Source organism: Poecile atricapillus, chromosome 6 (assembly GCF_030490865.1).
Source record: "Poecile atricapillus isolate bPoeAtr1 chromosome 6, bPoeAtr1.hap1, whole genome shotgun sequence".
Taxonomy (NCBI): Eukaryota; Metazoa; Chordata; class Aves; order Passeriformes; family Paridae; genus Poecile; species Poecile atricapillus.
This window is the reverse complement of record NC_081254.1, coordinates 25677196-25698512: the sequence shown is the minus strand read 5'-3', so window position 1 is coordinate 25698512 and position 21317 is coordinate 25677196. Positions and strand designations below refer to the sequence as shown.

At 42.1% G+C, this 21317-nt stretch overlaps 1 protein-coding gene across 3 annotated transcripts in view; it reads right to left on the bottom strand.

Moving 5' to 3' along the window:
* Positions 1 to 21317, bottom strand: part of SUFU (SUFU negative regulator of hedgehog signaling) — an 89684-nt gene that overhangs the window by 52985 nt on the left and 15382 nt on the right. For all 3 annotated transcript variants that reach the window (XM_058841139.1, XM_058841141.1, XM_058841142.1), the window contains one exon: positions 12731 to 12867. In XM_058841139.1, the coding sequence (XP_058697122.1) occupies positions 12731 to 12867 (137 nt within the window). The remainder of the gene's footprint in view (positions 1 to 12730; positions 12868 to 21317) is intronic.

The following is a 21317-nucleotide window of genomic DNA, read 5'->3' as shown; positions in this document are numbered from 1 at the left end:
CAGCCTGCTCCACCAGCCACCTCCTCCCTCACTTTCCCTCCTCCTAAACTTCGTTTAGCTCCTCCACTTTGTTCCCCTCAGGCTTCTGCAGCCCTTGCAATCAGCAGAACCAGGAGCTGGCACATTCACCGTGTTTGGTGTCCCCTTTGTGTAAGCATTGTCCAGGGCAGGTTGCATTTCTCACTTTGTTTTTGCAGCAACACAGTTTGCACCCATCTACAGATTTAGCTGCATGGCTCCCTCCTCCAGAAAGGGGAAGCTGGAAGAAGGTATGGCAGCATGAATGGACTTAGCTGGCATTGCTGAGTATGGCAGAAAAAGAAAATGAACACAAGATGTGAGTTGCTCCTTCTCAGTCCCACAAAAGTTTGCTGCTCCTCTATACCCCCTCTATCACTCATTGCCCTTGGGTGCTGCAGGGTTGGGGTGCTTTCACCTCCCCCAGTTTCCTCTTACTTTCTCCATCCTCCTGTTCTAGCAAACATAATGGAGCAGGAGTGATGTGCTTGCTGAATTCTGAGCTCCAGGTTAGGCAAGAGTCCTTTCCACCTCTGCCCAGTTGCACTGCTACCACCTTTCTGCATCCTTCATGTGAAGGAGATATTTTGCAGCACCCTTAAAAGGGTGGCAGTTACATCCATCATCAACAGTTTCAAAAAGCGAATAGCCTCAGGATGGGGTGGAGGCCCAGGAACCAGAAATTATATTATACAGTAGGATCTGTCAGGTAAGGACTTGGCTCAAAACAGGTATTTAATGACAGTTTATCTACAGATCATGTGGCCCCACACGACCAGTCTGAAGGGATACTTGCCTGTCATTTAAAAACCTTATCCTGTGTTCTGGCACAGGAAATCCAGAATGTTTTATAGTTACATGAATGTTTCCCAGCCAGGTGCAACTAGAACAAAGACTGGTACCCACAGCAACTGGCAACCTTTAAATGTCCTCAGTGAGGGAATAGAATTGCAGCAGGTGAGAAAAACTTTCTTCCTTGTTGTTGGACCTCCTACATACTTGCACATGTGCAGGCCACTGAGAAGGGTGGATACTTAGATGGACCCATGAGCCTGTACAGCCACTTGTGATCTTCCCCTCAATATGCATCTATAAGACATTTCTGTTGAAGAGCTTTCAAGGAGCTTGAAGGGAAAGCAAAGGCAGTATCTGCCTCTGAAGAACCCAAAGAATATGCAAGCAGCTTTCTTTAATAGCCTTCACAGCACAGACATCTGACATAGAGACTGTTAGACTGCACCAGAGCATCTCTTTTAGCAAAATTATTTAAGAAATGGCAAGAAAGGAGATGGTCTGTGAGAAAACATCCACAAAGATATCACATCATAACCCTTTCAAAAAAAGGTTCTAATTACTCGGGAATTAGTTCTGGGACTTTTAATGGACAAGAGGGCAGAGGTCTTCAAGAGAGCACTGTGTCATCTTTCTCAGTGGTTGATTATTTTCCCTTAAATTTTCAGGAATTTAAAGCTTGCACAGGCCAAACTTTTGTTTTACTTTGGCAAAGCAGGAGGCCAAAGGGCAGGAAACAGAAAAACTACATTCACACATACTTGCATAAAATAGTTATGCATTGAGCTCTGGCAACCTATTACAGTTCTGCAAGAGAAACACACTTATTCCAAGAGTTGTATTTATGGTTCAAATGCAAAATGGACAGCCTGTTTATGGAGCATCTTTTGAAACACCATCCCAATTGTTCTGAGAAGTCTCCTTTAAGCCCCTAATTTTAAATCAGAAACACAAGAGCCCACTTCCCTCAGGTTCTGGGCTGCCCACGGCCTCTGAATATACTCTCCCAGTTTCTCTTTCCCACCAAGAACAAAACCCTTCCCCTGCTGTGGGCATTTGCTGCCTCCTGGCTGAGCAGGCTGCTGCAAAGGATCTTTGGCTCGGAGGCTGACAGAAGATGGTCTGTAATGAGCTCTTCACACTGCCACTCTCACAGGCAGAGTGGGTTAGTCAGAAAGCACAGTTTGAGCACCACTTGCTGCACAGATCTTCAATAGAATGTGTAAGAAGGTGGATATGTAACAGTGAACCCAACTTCCAGTTCTGCAGTTCATCTGCAGTTACTCTACTCTGCAGTTTCATCTAACATAGGCTTGGCAGCTGTCAAGGGAAAACACAGCCCTTTTCAGAAGGCTACTCAGTACGTGTAACCTTCAAACTCTTCTCTGTGCATCCCAAACAATTGCACACAGGCAGTGAGAGAGGATGCTCTTGCAACTGCAGAACAATCCCTCTGTGTTGTTGCTTTCAGCTCCTCCATAGGAGGAGGCAATACTGTTCTCTGCAGAAGCTTTTAACTGCTAAAGCGGCTGCTTCCGTTTCCCAGGAAAGGCCGGGTGGGACAAAGACCTCATATATGAGAGGCCAAAGGACCTCACACCAGCAGGAGGGGGAGTTTTCTGCCTTCCCTGTGCTGTTTCCTTTGTCCTGCATTCCTCCTTCAGAACAGGGGACAGAGCCTTTTATCCAAGGCTGCTGGGCTGACCATGTGCAGCTTCTCTCCCACTTCCTTTATCCCAGGGTTAAGAGATATTCTTCCTCACAGAGCTTGCTGGTGTGTAACATGTGGGCTCCTCCTCACTCTCCTACAGTGGGGAGGCTCTGGGTAGGATGGAAGAAAAGGCTTCCGGCAGAGAGCTCGGCTCCCCTCCACTTTGGGCAGACAGCATCAGCCAGATCAGCCCTGATCTTGAACTGCAGCCACTCTGGATAAACACCTGCTAGGGGCCAGCATCCAGGCGTCCCTGGGCGTGGGGCCTGCTGGCTGTCCCTCTGCCACTTGGGCTGCTGCAGCAGCCCTGCTCAGAGATGCATCACACAGCTTCCTCCAGGTCTCTGTGCCAGCTTCTTCCCTCCCTCTCCCAATAGCAGCCCACCTGCAATATGAAAGCTAAAACAACTTGTGCATTTCTAAGTATAACCATGTATCAAAGTAACAAGTCTTGGTGCTTGATCCATCTCTAACCCTCTGGGAGCAGCATCAGGGCTCATGGACTGATGTAAAACACAGAAAGAAGACAAATTTTCCACCCTTTTTTTTTTTTCCTTTTTCTTTTTTTAAATAAACCAACTGAATGAACTGTACTGAGCAGCTGAAAAACAACAAGCCAAGTTCAGTTCCCAGGCAGGAACAGGACATGAGCTGACAGAATTAAAAGGGACAGCATCAGTTGAAATCTCGCCAGCTCAAACTGGGCCTAAATTTACTTTATCTAAATTGCAGTAGCAGCTACAAACAAGCCTTCTCTTTCAGGCAGCACTGAGATCCCTCACTTATTGCCTGGAAATACTATGTAATCAGTAAAGCAGTCTCGGGGAAGACAGCTTTCCTTCTATTTCAACAAAGTCTTTTATAAGCAACAAAGGCTTTCTGTGCCTTTGCTCCTGGCAAAGTCTTTCCATGCCTTACTGTGAACCTATCCTTTGGGGCTGGAAAAGGTCAGAGACCTGTTCCCAGCCAAGAACTAGGAGTTGTAAAGACAACAGTGGCTTCCACAGCAAGACACAGGAAATAACCATGAATCCAGACAAACTGCAGGGTAGGGAAAAAGTCCAAACTGTGGGAGATTAGGTAGGTAGAGAAGAAAAGACTTTAATTTATATTATGTAACTAGCTTAATGACAACATAAGACAATAGACTTTTCATCCTCTAAGTAAACTGAAAGTACAGGTGCCCTTGGAAACTCCTGGGTTTCCAGTCATGCTTTCCTACTGCAGCACTTCTGACTGGGAGGAGTCTCATGCCCAGCCCTGCTTCACAGCACCTGTGCTAATGAAGCAAAAGGCAACGTCACTCAGCAGTGGTGCTGGTCCCTTCCTCTCATGTTCCTGGGAAATCAACATGCACTTTTCAAACCTGGCCAAAGGACAGCAGGGGTTTTTCTATACTGCAGCTGAATTGAATGTGTGGGGAAGAGATTCTCTAGTGCAGCCCAAGGTCCCAGCAAGTCACAAGCAAAGGCCAAAAAGACGCTACTCACTAAAACCATAACAAGCAGCAAAAAATAATGGCCAGCTTATCCCATCAATGGCTGATGAAGTGACAGTACTTCAAGGCAAAGGTCAGGACTGAGTTTGGCACAGGGGTGCCTCCAGTATTGCAAAGGCGCAACACCCTTCCTGCTGGAAACAGGAAGAGAAATCAATGTTATCACACAAAATCCAAGACCATGCAACTCCATTTGTGCTGCCAGGAAGAACAGACGTACCACACACTTGGTGGCTGGCATGCACAGCTGTGTCCCTGCTCTATGTCCTCTCAGTGTATCACCCACACCTGAAACCACTCTGATCAAGAGAGGACTCACAGACAGGAAGGACAGGCCACCAGCTGCGTGCTAGTTCACAGCCAGGGAAACCTCAGCCATGGCCAAGGCCACTGCAAAGCTGCTGTCCAAGGACTGGCAAGCCTGTGCCTCAGCACCCACCCACAAAAGAGAGCTGCGTGTATCCCTGCCTCACAAGTGAGGCATCCAACTCTGAAGGCCCCAAAAATTACAGTCATACAAACTGACCAATCATACTAAGCTTTGCAAGCCTGAAGAGGGGACCTGCATTAATTTCAGCAAGGGAATCCAGATCTAAAACCGGGAGTAAAAAGGGCCAGGTCTATGGCAGCCAGCACTTCGCTGCAATGCCTTAAAAGACAATTTACAAGAGTTACATCTGGCAATTCTGTTGCAAACAACTTCAGCTCTGCCACTGGCTCCAGAGGAAGCCAGCTACAGGTTAGGGACCAAAGCACGAGCTTGACAGCTGCCTGTTGTGCCCAGCTCATCAGCCAAACACTCAGCACACCAGCAACCGGTTTGTTTCATCAGCCAGCACATCATTTGGTACCACTCACAGCACGTACATCCCAGCTGGAAGCTAGGGGATGTGACAAGGCTGGCTTAGGAGATGGGGAAGGGATGGGAAGTACTGGGGAGGTGAACTCAAAGGCAGCAGTCTTGGGAGAAGGGGATTTATTGTAGCAGTGCAGGACGCAGCATACAAAAACGCAAAGGACCAGGCTCGATCTGAGCTGCTACTCACAAACAGCTTGTTTTATGGGCAGCATCTAAGAGGAATTCTGCTAAAACCCAACCAATTTCTCATGGACTGCTGAATAACTATCAGATGATGAGAGCTTTTGGCCATGACAAACTTGGGTTAAATTGGAACCAGTGACTTAATGTTTCCATACTCCTTTGCAGAATACAGGCACGCAGCCCCTGCACACTTGGTTGAGTTCTGTTCACCTACAGCAATTCACTGTGCCACAATTTCAGCATTCACGCAGCAGAGTTCACCGCATAACAGGTTCTGTTGAATTGAAATTGATGTTGATTTATACTTCTTCACAGAGCTAAAAAACGCAGCTAATCTCCATACAGTTTTAATCTAAAATCCTGGAATACTAGAGAGGAGACAGGGCCAGCTCTACACTGGAAACCGGTCAATATTATAAACAGATGATAGAAAAAATATATATATTTTACAGAGCCATAGCAACCAGAAGAGAATAATAAATCGGCCTGGGGTTGGAGAGAAAAAAAAGATAAGGGTACAGTCAGGGAAAAATGTGTATGAATTACTGGCAGATTTTATTTGGCTTTAGTCATCCTCTTGGGAAGAAATAAACAACTTTACAAACAGGCCAGAGAAGCTTCATTTGTATTCAAGGAAGCAAGGAGTTTGTTTTAGGTTTAGAGTTTGGTTGCTTGTTTTGGTTTTTTCCTTTTTACACACAGAAATTGGCCTGTGTCAAGAATGTTTGAAAACATGTTGGCAAGCAAAGAGTCACTGAGGCTACTACTCTGAAGCTTTCTGGACCCCAGGAGATCTAAAGATGAGTCCTGCTGGTTATGGCAGGACAGCAGGTGCCAAGGTATCTGCTGGCTAATGGCTGGAGGTCTGTGACCCCCATCAGATCCTCTAATCCCACTGAGCCCCACTTTCAGTGTAAGAGTTATAGTGCCTGTCAAACACAAAGAACCTCCATGACTCAGACTAAACTGATTTGATTCAGGTGAAAACTGCTGAATAAGAAGAGTGCATCTACACCTGCAGCCTTTACAACTTCCATAATCACCCTTGCTTAAACAAAGGTGAAACTGTGGCATAGAGAGATGGCAATATGGCCACAAACAGATGTACTGGGACATCATGCACGTGGCAGGAATCGTGTGTGTGTGTCCTTCTTTAAACTAGAGACAAGCTGTCATAACATAATTTCTACCTGAAGAAAGTACAACATGTCAGAAATTACTAAGGAAGGCTACATGTACCTCATTTTGGGCTTGCTTTGGCCTGGCTGCCAAAGGCTTGTGCAGCTGTGCTGCCTTGGGCACTTCCATGCAGCAGAACCATCCTCCTATCCAGGGGACACTTTGGGAAATTGGCCCATGGACTCGAATCAGGACAGAGAACAGAAGCTCACAGATACTAAGTTCCTACAGGTTTCACATAAATAACAGATATGAAATCTATCTTTTTCTCTGAAAAGGGGATCCTTCACCATGACAGTGCAGAGGTGTTTGTGGGGAAAAAACCCAAAACCAAACCAGCTATAGTTAGTTTGGTTGTTGTTTTGCCATGTTGTTATCAACATGTATAACTTGTCATGTACCTAACTAGAATTGGTTCTGTCCAATCTATTTTTTGGAAGTAGTAAGTTTTCTAAGGAATAATTCATATAAGTTGCTTCTGAAGTACTCAGCTGAAATCTACATTAAATTGCCACTGAAAAATTGCACCTTGCATCCTTACTTTCTTTGCCTGCACATTTTGTTATTACTGTTTTGCAGTACCCAGGATGCAAGCAGCTTTCTACTACTGGCTAGTCAAAGGTCAAATATTTTCAACTAGGTCAAATAATTCAACTTTTCAATTAGTTGAGACATCAAACTCACATTTAAATATCTTTCAGTGCTATGAGAAAAGATAAATTACCTATTTATGGAATAAAAAAAATTACATTTAGAAGACCTGAAAAGAATACTTAGTCATTCAAGACATATTTATAATAATGAGACTAAGAAGGTTCTAACTCTGCCCTTGCCTGAAGGAATGATCAACTCTCCCTGACAAATATCCATGAAGAACAGTTTGACTTGTTCTCAAAGAAATGCAGCAACAGGGAATCTGCCACTATCCAAATGTCACTTGCCATTCAGAAGTTCTCCTAATGATAAACTTTGAGCTTATTTTACAGACATTTTAGTAGTTAAATTACAGAATTTTTAGTCTCTCCTATCCCCAGTAGTACATGAAAAATGTATTTATTACTTTATTCCTTACAGCAACCTTTTGCATACTTGAAGGCTGTTCTCACATCTTCCATTTTCTTCTCCTTAGACTAAACAAATGTAACTATTTTAATCATTCCTTCACAGGTCATATTTTCTGGACCTCTGGATCATTCTTACTGCTCTCCTCCAGTCTCTCTCCAACTGATGGATGCATCTGACTTGAAGCTTTTTGCCCAAAATGAAATACAATGTTGTCCCTCTCTCTTGCAGTGTAGGACCCAACCATATGCAATACACAGAACACCTCTATTTATATACCAGAATAATTCCACTTCTATCTCTCAGCATGAAGAGCACGTTGGTTTAAGTATAGCTCATTGGTAATAGAAACTCCAAATAGTTTTCTTCTCTTTTCAGAACTGCTACTTTCCCCCAACAGACTTCGCTGGAATTTTACTGTCAGGAGAGGACCCTGCACCTGTTGTGCCTCCCTGCCCTTACTGCACACCAGTACTTCCCAGCTCTATCTATCTTGATGTTGTGGTTGATGACTACACATTGACAATTACTCAGATTCTAACAATCCAACCAGTATTGCAGCCCTCTTCTTTACCTTCTACCAAGATCTCATTTCCTTAGCTCATTCACACATCTATTGGGACAAGGTAAAAAGTCTCAGTAGTATCAAGATAACCAACATTCACTGCTTCCTATGGTACCTGCAACTTATTTACTTCTGATTTATTGTTGATAATTTCATGCTGGAACATCCACTGTTCTGTGGATGCCTTCTGGATGGTTTGTTTCTCTTGGCAGTTTCTTAAGACCTGAAATCTGATTGACCAATTAGAATTTTTTTTTTTTTCATTTTGGGAGTTTGTTTTGGTTCTGATACAGGTTTTTTTATGGGATGTGAAGAACAGCATTTGCCAGTTTTCCAGTCTCCTGTGATGCTACCTGTCATCCCTAAACCAGGAGGGGCTCAGCATGCTCATGCTGATATGTTCTGGGGCAAATGTCATCAAGCTCAGCCTACCTGCAAACTTCTAACTGTCTAATTAAGACATCCTCTTAATACTTCTGGCTCATTCCCCACTACAACTTGTGCATTGTGGAGAATATAACCATGACATATGCCACATCATTATCTTTAGGCTCTATGCATGATGAGTTTTCATGACAATTTCTCCAAACCTGTACCTGACAGCTGCAGCTGTTTTCTTTCAGGCTTAAAACATGGAAGCAGCAAGAGCCCATACACACGCGTACTTGTTTCCGTGCTACATCAATATTGCCTTAATGACACATATCAGACAGACCCTTGAAAACAACATAAATTTACCCTAGAGAGAAAGAAAATGCAGATTCTAATTTCAGGAAAACACAAACCATAGTCCCTCTGTAGTGATCAAGGGTCTTAATACTCTAGTACATAAAGAGTTAACAATTGTAACAATTGCAGTAAGGTCTGGATAAGCTTTCTGTAGGAAGAGCATTTCTTCCTTTTCATTTGAACTGAAGTATGAATTTGTTCTACCATGAGATATTTGCAGTACACCCATGAACCATGACAAGCTAAGGTCATGGAATTGTGCAAAGTTTCATTTTCAAGGTTTGAAGGTTTGGGGATTTTTTAAAACTAACAGTTTTAGTTTAAAACTAACAGTTGGAATTTGTGGTCATGGTCAAACAGTGATAAAATTAAGAACAGATAAAGCCACAAATAAAACTTTTTGATACTTGAAAGCTTGGTTTTGTTGAAGGAGGGTAAGTACTGCCCTTTAATCAAAAGCACCAAGCGCTTGTTAGAGTGAACAGAGAAACCAAGGCTGAAAGAGGTCTGAAATTCAATGCAGAAGATTGCTTTCCTAAAGCACTGCTACAGTGCAGGAGAGACAGAGAGAGAAACAAAGGAATGCAACATGCATATGCCTAGAAGTGTTTATTAGAAAAATACACCACTTGCAATGAGACATGCTTTGCAATTGCAATATACAGGAATAATATTTTGGACAGCAATAGCTGCTAAGTGAATATTCAACTCAGTCATCACCCGAAAATGCTCAGGCTCAGCAGGAGTATATAACTACACCTTACTCTCCCCCAGCTTCAACTGGACTCAGCAGAACATCTCTGATAATTAAAAAGTTGGTTTTTACCAAGAGATAAGAATTTAGCTCTTAGTGCAGCTTTCAGAGTAAACAATTTTCTGACACGTAAAAGTGCTTGGAGCCTATCCAAGAAGTTTCTGCCAATTTCATTCTTTTTCTTGCTTCTTGTTCAGGGTGGATTCATAAGCTTTACTTAAGTTGTTTCGGTTCATCAAATGTTTTTAAGGCTACTTCAGAGTATTAAAGAGACACCATAATTTTTTTTTTAACAACTGAAGAGGACAACATTAAGGTACATACACCAGAGTTAACACTTATCAGAGTTTCATTTGAGAAATGCTCTAAGCACTACAGTCAGAAAGAACTTGAGCAAAAAGAAACCTTTCATCACGTAAAACAATGCTGTCATGCCACAGCCTGTCTCATGGCCAATGCGCTTCAGAAAAACCAGCCCTTCAAATACTTCACAGTTTTTAAAGCTTCAAGATCTGAACAGAGAAGTCCTGTAAAAAAACAAGGAAAAACAATGGCAGAAGCTCACTTGGCTCTGCAGAGTGAGAATGTCAAACTGGGCTAGAAACTCTAGTAGGCAGAAAATAAATTAACACTGCTGAGGACTTGGGTGCCCGATTACCCAGGAGTGACATAAGGGAGAACACAGGAACTGCTATGGACACTACCATCCTGAGAGAAAACAGCTCAAGGGAGTATAACAAAACAAAGCAGGACATATCAGATGTAGCAGAAGTACTGGGGACTCTGCAGAGCAATGGAGTGAGAGACCTTTGACTAAATTAGAAAATTACTGCATCTAGCTGTGCTCAGCTGGCATTGCCCTGAAAGATCAAGAAAAAATTTGGAGGTCTCTCATCCAGCCTCCCTAGCTGAAGTGGAGCCATCACCACTGTTAGATTAGGGCCAACTTAGCTTTGTTGCGTTAAGTCCTGAACCTTTCCAGGAATGGAGTTCCAGCACCTCTCCTATAAACCATTTCCTGTCCTTTGCCACTCTCCTTGTGAGCAAGTTTTCCTTGAAGCTTTTCCAGGGCCTCCCATACTGCAATTCAGAGTTGTAGTCCTTTGATGTACTATCTAGGGCTTGACCCGACAATCTTATACCTACCCTCCCTACAGCTGTAGGCTCCAGTTAGATCACCCTGCACATTCTCTTCCCAGGCTAAACTGGCCCTGCTCCCTCCAGCTCTCCTCATGGCTCACATGTCCTAGAAACCCTGACTACCTTGAACACTCTCCAATTTTTCAGTATTTCTTAAAGGCCCAAAACAGGACACAATATTCTAAGCAAGGCCTTCCCAGTGCCATGCCAAAGAGGTAATAACTTCCCTCCATCTGCTGCTCATGCTTTTCCTAAGGTAACCCAGCATGTGGTTCGCCCATTGTATGACGAGCGTGGTATTGGCTCCTACCCAATCTCATAGTCAAAGAAAGAAGTCAATTTATGATTCATACACTGTTGTTTTTCATAAGGCAAATTGAAAACTAAACACCCAGAGGCTAGGATCCATCAGCACGAGTTTGAACGTGTCTTTAAAGAGTCATGGTGGATATAAAGTAAAAACCAGCACGGATAAGCAGAATACTGGAGGGTGGTTCATGCCAGATTGATAAGCATGGGCACAACCACTCTTTTCATTCTAAGAACAGTTCTTTGGCTTTGAGGTCAAAAAGATGGGACTGCAGGAAGTGAATAAGGGAAGTCTCTGCCCTGACTGCCTGCTCAGTCACCATGAAGTTTGCCCTGAAGTATTCTTCCAAAGCCCATTGCACTCTGCAGACCTCCTCTCATCCATGAAAAGACAGTGCCCAACAAACAACTGCTAAGAGAACTAGCCTGGACTAGGAAATCTAAAATGTTCCAAATGGGACGTAGGATATTTAGTATAAGTTAACATGTAACATGTATATTACTTTGTATCTAAGAGGGAGCTTTTTTTTTTCGACTCAGATGTTCTCTTCAGACCCTGCAGTCGTTGCATAGAAAATGTGAGTATGAATTCATCACTGCATGGTTAGTATCAAAATACAATACAATTTAGGCAGGATGGGAATCTAAAACAATGTAAAAAATAATGACAGTCATAGATTTAGATGCTTAACAGTTGCAAAAATAAAGGCAGAAAGGTGAGACAAATTTTGGATGGCAACCAGGGAGGACAGCTACACAGGAAAGGTTACAAAAAGACAAGCAATAATCAGAGCTGGCACTGAACTCTATCCAGGAATATTTAGAAAAATACCCACAAGACTGCCACTTCCTCAGATTTGTTACAGAGGTTAGTGGAGCAATCCTGTTCTTACCCAGACCTTTTCCCTTTGAGAGTCAGCCAGCTGACTGAAAACCATCAGGAGAATCAAAAGTTACTGAGCAATTTATGGACTAGTACTGCAGGTACCAAATGCTACAAACTCAATAATCATTGATTTAAAAGGTACTTTACCTGTAAAGAACCTCAAATTAGGTTAAAAAAAATCTTTAAATATTTTTATTCAAATCTTATGATGCTGGTTAGTGCCTTTCAAGTACATTAGCTATCAGCCATTCCACAGGTTTTCATGTGCTGACACTAAAACTAACATTCAATCCAGTGATATAAATGAAAGTATGAAAGACCAGTGCAAGAGGATGGTTTGTAGGCACCCTGGTTCCCAGTTTTCTGGCAATCCTCCATCCGCAGTAATGATTCACAATTGTTAATTCCTTGGCCCTCCCAGCCTTAGCATTCCTTACAACTTTTACATTTTTGTATCTCAACAACTCCATGTTCATATGCATTGCTACTGCTTGGCTGCAGGGACCACTGGAAGCGATTTGCCTGTGATGGAGCTGCAATGTTTTTGGAAGTTATAGTGCTTCTGCTGAGAAGTAAGACCTTATTAGCTGGTTGCTCCTCAGCCATTCAGGATAAGAAAATGTGTTTTTCTTGCTGAGAGAAGATACTGGATGTGGCATGCAGTACCATGCTTTAGTTGATGAGGAAATGTTAGGTCATAGGTTGGACTTGATGATCTCAAAGGTCTTTTCCAATCTAGTTCATTCTGTGATTCTTTGAACCCAACTATGCAGGAAAGAGTCACTGGGCAGACTTCCTGTAGTTACTGACTGTTGTGTAACTTCAGCTTTTCAATACTGAGGATTTGCAGTAACCTGAACAAAAATTGGTTTTGTCCCTGCAGGCGGGGCTGGAGGAAGAAACACACTCTTTTTTGGTTCCCACACAAAGACAATTCCCAAGACCTGACTGGGTGCAGACGAGACAAGTGTCATATCCTGCAACAATGTGGCACTTCAAACCTAGAGCAGGAAAAAGCAGGGCTGTGTATTTAACCCTGTGGTACCTGACTGGAAGACATATCTGGCCAAGCCTTGCATCAGCTCCGCTGGCCAAGTGGGTGGTGCCGACTCCCCTGTCTCTCTCTTCAGTCGGAATGTCAGCTCAAACCCAAAACCACTCGGTCCATCTGTTCCTGTAAACCTGGAGGGAATGAAAAATAAAAAGTCATGACACACTTCTTGAGCAGAGCAGGATTTAAGACTAGGACCATTGAAAAAGGATGAGCATTCTCCTCACAGAATCAGCCACTCAGGGAGTGGAATCTGGATGTATAGTGAATCCTGAGTTCTGTAACCACATGCAGATCTACCTGACTGGCTGATACAGAACGGTGATATCCTCACAGATGCAAAGTTGTATTTTGGACAACCAGCATCCCTAAAATGCTTTATTAGTTTCCCGTATCAGTTAGTAAAGGAAAAAAGAAATATTTCTTAAAGGGAGAAACAAAAATGCTTCAAAGTGGATCATTCTCAAGAACTGATTCCAGGAAAAGCATAAACCAGAAACCAAAACACATTATGAATGGGTCAGTTTTAAGAAAGATCAAAGTTAACAAAAAGCCTTCAAGCTGATCTTTCTCAGTTAAATTGTTTGGAAAGTAAGATGGGTCCCTATTGAATTTCCTCCTTTCAAGGCATGTTCTGAAACAACACAGCTTTACTTCTAATATGCAATGAGCTAGAGTTCAGTGGGCTTTTTTTTTTTTTCCCTTAACCTCTTGGATCTCTGCTTCCCAGAAATAACTGTTTAAAGAAGACCACACATGCTTTACATTGATCCATATGAAAGTTACTGATGGAAGTGTTTAGGTGAGTATCCATCAAAACTAAAGCAACACTTGTATTTAGAAGAATATTGCTGATCAGCAACACAGCAGTAGTCACAAAGCAGTAAAGCTGACAGGCAATGTTACTTAAATGGATTTGTTCATATGGTAGTTTGACTCTTAAAACAGACATCTGCTAATTAAAACAAAAAAAAAAAGTAAGGAAAAAAGCATTAAGCTACTTCCCTTTTAAGATTTTTTTAAAAATCCCCAAAGACTCAAGATGTATCTTCCAGAGAACACTCAGAAAATGCAGCAGCATACAATGCTTATATTCTCAAATTAACAGTTAAATCTTAGAAGAATTTTATTTGCATGTAAGAGATTTGTATTTAAAGATTAGACTTGAAATGTTTTTGAACCATTAATGGCCACGAGTTGGTGAAAATACAGGAAAATTTAAAAACATGCATTTCACCTGCACTGTGCAGCTGTTCTGAGGTAACAGTCTATAAAGTGAAAGTCTTTGATCTGTTTAATTTTAGCTTGGTAATCTGGTTTTGAGGAAATCGTGACACATGTGGCTTTGAATACTAGTGATTACTTCGGAAATACTTTATGCTTAATTTAGACAGGTCTTTAATAGAAAGAAATATTAATATTCAGAATGTAAATAGCATAGTAATTTTGTTAGTATTTTTGCCAAAGATTTTGCTTTTACTCTTAGTAAAAGTCTTGTATTTGAAGGTAAGTTCAATGCAGTTTCAACAACTGCCATGAAATTTCTCTCATTGAACAATGGACCATAACACAGGATCAGAGCTCCTGGATGAGGTTTGGGGGATGTACCTGAGAATGCAGGCAGACATGACCTTCAGAAGTTACACAGACCTACAACCTCCCTACATGCTTCTGACCCTTGGTCACAGAGACGTATCCAGTAGCCAAGTTATACAGCTTGGCTTCTCTTATAGATATCCTTTTTACTGCAAGTGTTTACATTGGCCCCAGCTTCAAAATTTGTGATAAGGATGCATCAGCCTGCTAATGGAGAGGCAAGTAGCATGTGAAATGATTTTTCCCAGTTAGAAACCCAGGATTTCCAGATACATATGCCAATGGAAGACAAATGGCTTATTATCTCTCACAAGAACAGACTCCTCTCTATTCCATGTGGAAACATTGGGTTCTCATGGCAGTTTCCTCCTTTTAGAGCACGTCTCCACTGCTTAAGCATTTTCTTATGAGGATGACTAGAAGCTGGACAAAAAACCCCATCACACCTTGCAGATGTTCAAACTTGTGCATCTTCTTGTAAGTTTCAAATTTCCCCCAAACTTCTGGAAAACTTCTAGAAAATCAACCGCCTTCATCCAGCCACAGTCAATGAACAAACTAAAAACCCTAACAATACTTCCAGAAGAGAAAGACCAAACAAGCCACATTTCCACAAAATAAAAACAAACTGGGTGGAAGGGTAACAACAATCCACAGATGGAAGAAATCTTGCTAAAGCAAATGGAAGCCATGAGCTCTTCCAGGGACCTCCCCACATTCTCTGCTACCTGTACCTGCACCAACCTGCTCCCTTTCCAGTGGAAAGCATTCCCAGCAGGTCAGCCTGACACAACTCCTGTGCCAGCTGCAGAGGCAACACACTTTGATCACAGCTTTTGATCTACAGAAAAAAAGATTCTGCACTATTTGGGGCTGGTTTCCCTGAGAGCTAGGGAGGTGAGGAGTGAGGTGGTAGGTTTGGCGTGGGCTTTTCTGGTCATGGTTAGGTTGATTGGGTGTTTTTGTTTTGGTGTTGTTTTTGGGTTTGGGGCGGGGGGGTGGTTTGAGAGGTTTATTTTGGGGGTGTGGTAGTGGTTTAAATCTGAAGGTAACCAATTCAAACTACAGCCAGTTTAGAACAAGGACTTTGGAGCTTATTCAGCACCTCAGCACTGAAGCGCTTTACAGGTAATTTCTTCAGCCAAACTCCTGCAGTGTAGCAGTCCAAAAGCGCCTTAGCTTTACATTAAGATGATGATCTGAGATGGAACATGTGCAGGAAAAAAGTCTCAAAAATATTATTTTGTATCCCTGCATGGCCTTGATTACACAAACTGAAAGCTGCAGTACAGCATTAAGTTCCTGTACTAACAGATCTGAGTATTTCACATAGTTTGTTTTATGCCTTGGTTGTGGTGAACCCTGAAGTTTTGAGTGAAAGTTTCTTGTAAACACTTTTAAAACACTAAGAAAGTGTGTGTGGGGATGTTGAAAGCCCGTATTTTGCCCCAAAACTAAAGATGCTAAATATAAAGAGTCAGCATGGACTATATTGTGCCCACCACTGCTTTGCTCTCTCCAACACAAGGGCACATCACCTTTTTAGCCAACCCAACTGCAAAACAACCGGGTAAGTTTTCAGAAAAATAAACACTGATGGAGAAATTCTTGGCTCGCTGCATGCTCACTGGCACACATCAGATAGTTTTATATTATGACTACAGCAGTAGTAGAAGGCTCTGGCATCTTCCAAGTCAAATCCAACCCCATATTTAATATTAAAACCTTATTTTGTCAAAAGAACAAAAATAAACCTTCCAAAAGCCAAGGTCATACATTACATGCCATTCTTAGGTTAAAACTCCCTTATCTGTTCAGCAAATCAGCTCAGCAGAACAAACCACACTGCAGCACTGCACATATGCTGGAGGAGCCTGGCTTGTTCATTTAATGAGGTAAGAGTTTCACTGATCATGATATTCAGTTCCAGCAAAAGAATCCAAAGAAATAGAGGCCCCTTTATTTATAGAGCTGTGCAATCAGGCCCCCCCCTGAGCCCCCCACCACCCCATGCTCTGCCAGGCCCTCTCCTGAAGCCACACACAGAGAACTGAAAAGCTGCTCCCCTCTGCAGCAGAGTACCCAGGGCATTTTTCACATCAAATAACCCAGCTTAAGAGGATCAAACGCCAAAGTAGCCCTTTGCTTTAAAAGCAGCTCTGAAAACCAGAGGCTTTTCAGTTTACCAAAGCATTTTAATTCTCACTTTTGCAAGGAAGAAGGGAAGGTTTGCTTCACTGCAAACCTTCTGCAGTGCAAATGGCAGTATTTCTGCAATTCTGCTTTTGAAAGCTACACAGCTCTGTACAAGGAGCAGAGTGTACTAGGTGTTTGGTTTTTTGAGAGTTTAAGGGTATGTGCATATAAATATATTAGGTGAACCAATCCCAACCAAAAAGAGAGTTTACACATGGAAATCACTGTGATTATTTCAGCCTGAGAACAACAAGAAAGCCCTTTCAGGCTCTTAGGGGATAGTTAGGACTGCACTTTCAGAAATCATAGCTGCACTCCCAACAGCTTCAGAGAGATAAACCAAATCTCTTCTGGGAAGCAAGGTCACAGCACTCCGGAATGACTCACTCAGTTGTCAGCTGCTTCAACACTACTTTTGTGAAGCCACTTAAGATGCCTTTACTTCAACTCCTTAATTGCATCTTTCCACATCTTCTACAAAGACAGTTACCTGTTCTGCTGCTGGTGAGCCACTTTGAAACCATTTTGAAGGCTGCAGAAATACAATATCACTACATTTCTAAACCTGACATCAGGAAGAGCTGCTGTTATTTGCATCAGTACCAATTTTAATTGTACCCACAGTCCCCACCCCACCCACCAAAAAAAAAAACCCAACACAGTAATTGTCAATCCATAGCTTTCAATACTCCAGATCAGCTTCTCAGGATCTTGTTGAAGTTTGAGGAGTTAGCCAAACCAAGGTGATGGGCAGTATCCACCACTCTGCCTGATGAGACCCAAAGCACTTCAGAGTCCAACCCTCAGTAGTGTTTTACGGCTGCAGAGCTAATACCCGTCCCAGAAGATTTTTCTACTAGGTAGCAAAGAGACTACTGTTAGCAACACAGAGGACTGCTGTCACAAAAGGCATCAAGGTACCCAGTGACTGACTTCACAGGTCCTCCCTGAGAATCACCCAAATCACCTGAGACATGAATCACTTCCCTTTTACTTCCCACTAACAAGCAACACAAAGGGTGGTCTCCTGTCCAAAACCAAAGGAGAAGCCTTCAGCAGCCACTGACCTAAACACTTCAGTGTCTTTATCTCCTGGGAAGGACATCAGGCAAGAGCTGATGTGCCTTAAAAAAGATTATGCACAGTCAGTCTTCTGAATTCAAGCTCCAGGTGCATTGCACAATTTCTACCCAATATCAGCAAATGACTCTCAGATTCCAGAGCTTAAGGGAGAAAGGAAAAAAGAAAAAAAAGAAAAAAAGGGAAAAAAAGGGAAAAAAAAAAAAAAAGGACCATACCTAGTGCTTCCAGCATCTTGCCTAACAGGAAGCAGTTGTTTTTAGTGCAGCTGTCAAACAGTATAAAACTCTCATATGAGAGCCCCGATGGCATGCTGGGAGGTTCCTGTGAAGCAATTCTGTAAAAAAATAGCACAGCAACCCCTTTATATAAAAGGCTTAAAAAGTATCCAGAAGACTTATTTCACCCAAAACCTACCTGCTTACTCACATATTCCCCTGGATTGTTTCCTGACATTTAAAAAGTATTCATTCACAGAAAAATATTTGAGAGAAGCAGGGGATGATTATCTGGATGTCAGATGGTTATCTCTTCAGAGCGCTTAGCAGGAAATTCCATGAGCTCCTGCCACCCCAAACTTGCACACACAATCTTACTGGACTCCTTTGTAGCTTGATTTAAGACAAAACTTCATGCATAACCAGGGCAAATATAAAAAAATAAACACATGCTCAAAGACTTTTGTTCATGTAAAATCATGGTTGGAAAGCGAGTGACACAGTGCTCAGAGATGTCAGTCTGTGACAGCTGCTGCTTAGAGCTTGCTCTTCCAGTACATCATATCAAATGTGTAAGCCATCAACTGAATGGAAGACTCTTCTAGAAAGTTAAATTGTTTTTAGAGACTTATTCCAACATCTAAATCCAAACAGATGCAGAGACACCCACTCTGCAGTTATTTGGAGGCATTTCTCTGCTTTCTAAAATACTTACATAGGATCCACTTAAAAAATTTACACTGAGATAGATCTGAGTAAAAATTTGTGAATTGATTTGTGCTGGCCAGTGTGAAAACAGAACTGTGTTTCACTGAGCTACCATTCAATGAGGGAAGAGATGTTACAGGGCAGAAAGGGAAGAGGAGAAAAGATACAGTTTCATTCACACATACACAACATTGATTTCACAGACTTTACTACTCAGTTTCTTCAAAATGCAGCCAGTTACAATCTTGTCCCTGAAACCTGGAGACTCACAGTTTAGATTTTGTTTTTACAAAATTGTCTCTGTGAATAACAAATGTTGATACAACAGATAAATTGTTTTTTCCTCTAAACCTAGAGTCAAGTCAACCTTATTCATAATTCTGTAGGCACAACTGTTTCATATAGCATCACTAGATAATGATCAAACTTTGCAATAGGATCTAGCGATGTGATTCAGGGAAGTCAGCCCTCTGAGAAAGCATCAGCTGGAAACTTTTGGAAGACCCTTCCAACCCAAGCGATCGGACAAAACATCATGGTCAAGATAAAGGTATGAACTTCGCCTATTGATACTCTGTATCCAGAACTGTGCTTACAGGACCCACAGCTGATAATTCACAAGGAATTGAGTTGGTTCCTATACTCAGCTCGTGCCCAGCCACCTGGGAAACAGCTCCTGAATTGCGCTAACTCCAGCCTAGTATGCTGAAGTAAACCACCAGGAGTTTTCTGGTCACTTCAATGTGCTGGGCTGCAAGTTAAGGCAATCTTCTTTGGGGCTCTACTGTCCATGCCATGAAAATGGTAACATCTGGAAGAAGGACAGGATCATGCTTAGCTGCTGGAGGTTAATCCCTTTGAGCTCTAGAGCCTTGAAAGCATTATTGTCTCATTCTGGAGAGTGCCAACAAACAATCACACCTGTAGGGATAGTGCTTGCAAATTAAGGGCAAAAGGCTGCAAAGGCCCTATCAGTGCCAAAGGGATGGATCTGCCTCATTATTAACACTGCGTCAGGAAACTTCAGAATATTCTGAAAGTGCTAAAACAGCATCCAGGTAACCTAAGTTTGAATCTCCTGTCTGCTACAAACTTCTCATCCTCCTCAACAAGTTACTTAGGAATTTGATTCTCAGATGTAAATAATGATAGTCCTCTGCTTCAAAGAGCAATGTGACACACTCATCATATAGGAAATGCTTATATACTCATCTATCAAGGTCACAAAAGCTGGGAAATTAACTCCACATTCTGCACAGCATGGACTAATACAGAACACGGGAAATGACTAAAACAACCAAATATGAAAGAGGAGGTTGCATGGGAAATGTCACTTTCTACTCCAGCAAAAGATGTTCACAGGAGGGCAGTTTACATTTTATTTTCTCTTTTTTTACGGTGCACTATACCAGTAGGTGACAGTTTACTCTCCCATTACAGTTATAACTAAACTGACAAGATCAAACCATTCATCTTCATGATTTCCAAAGCAACTTATTAAAAATAAATAAATCTATGTGTAATCAAGTAACTAGACTACTGACCATGTTTTTCAGCTCAAGGACTCACACATTCCTCCACAGAGCAACTCTGGCTTCCCACTTCATGGCCAGCAGAATCAGTCCCAGCCCAGGTGAGATGTTGAGAGCAGTTTCTGAACCACCACAACCAGCACCACAAATGAGGCTGTGCTGCTTGGCAAAGAAAGTGCAAACAGTTTCACTGCAAAAGCCTGGGAAGTTGCAGAGGACTTGCATCATCTTAATGCCCACTGAAAGGATCTGGAAGGAAAAGCTAGGATAAGGATTTACTATTACTATTTTAAGTATCATTGTACTTAAAGGTACAATAAGGATTTACTATTGCATTCACAGAACAAGAGTGAAGGCACTAATGAAAAAGAAAACTTATCAAGATCTGTAACATTTTACTTAAGCTGCCTATTTATGCTATACTTCAGAACTACCCATCCTTTGTTTCTACAAGGCTCAGAAGAACAGTGCTCTCATTTGGCCTGAGCTGGAGGTGATTCTGCCAACAAAGCACATAGTCATTGCACGACAGAGAAGACAAACTTTCATCTGCACATGGATGCCACTTCATATTGGAACTGAATCCTTAGCTCTGATGGATGGGAATAATAATAATAATAATAATAATAATAATAATAATAATAATAATAATAATAATAACAACAACAACAACAACAACAACAACAGCAATACATCTCCACAACTTCACCAAAGGGCTCAGCTGCTACCTCACCAGGCAAGAGAACATTAGCAAAGGGCTAGTTTGAGCCAGCGTGGCTGGGAAGGGCAGCGTTGCTGTGCTTGGTGAGCAGTCGGGAAAAGGGCATCAACTTTACTTGCAGTGTCTGCTGGCTCCTTCCTAGCTCCTACTGTGGAAAGTTCTGCAGCTGCTGGGAAGAACCTATTCGCATAATGAAAGTGCCATTCAAAAGCCATAGGGAGGATGGAAAGAATATGAAAAAAACCTCAAAGCCACTGACAGCTACAGTTAGTATTTTTCAGCATTGCCTAAAGGTCTCAGGCGAGGATCAGGACTCCAATATGTTACATAGAATATAAACACTGGCATCTCCCATAACTTTCCTGCTGGCTAAAGAACGTACTTTAAGAAAAACCATGCAAGAAGCAACTTTAATATATCCTTGAGCACATTTTTGGGACTCTCATACATTTATGTTCTCAGCTGTGCAATAAATGAACTCGGGGCATAAAAGGTATTCAGGAGCTTTTAGGAGCCTGAACTCCAACAGC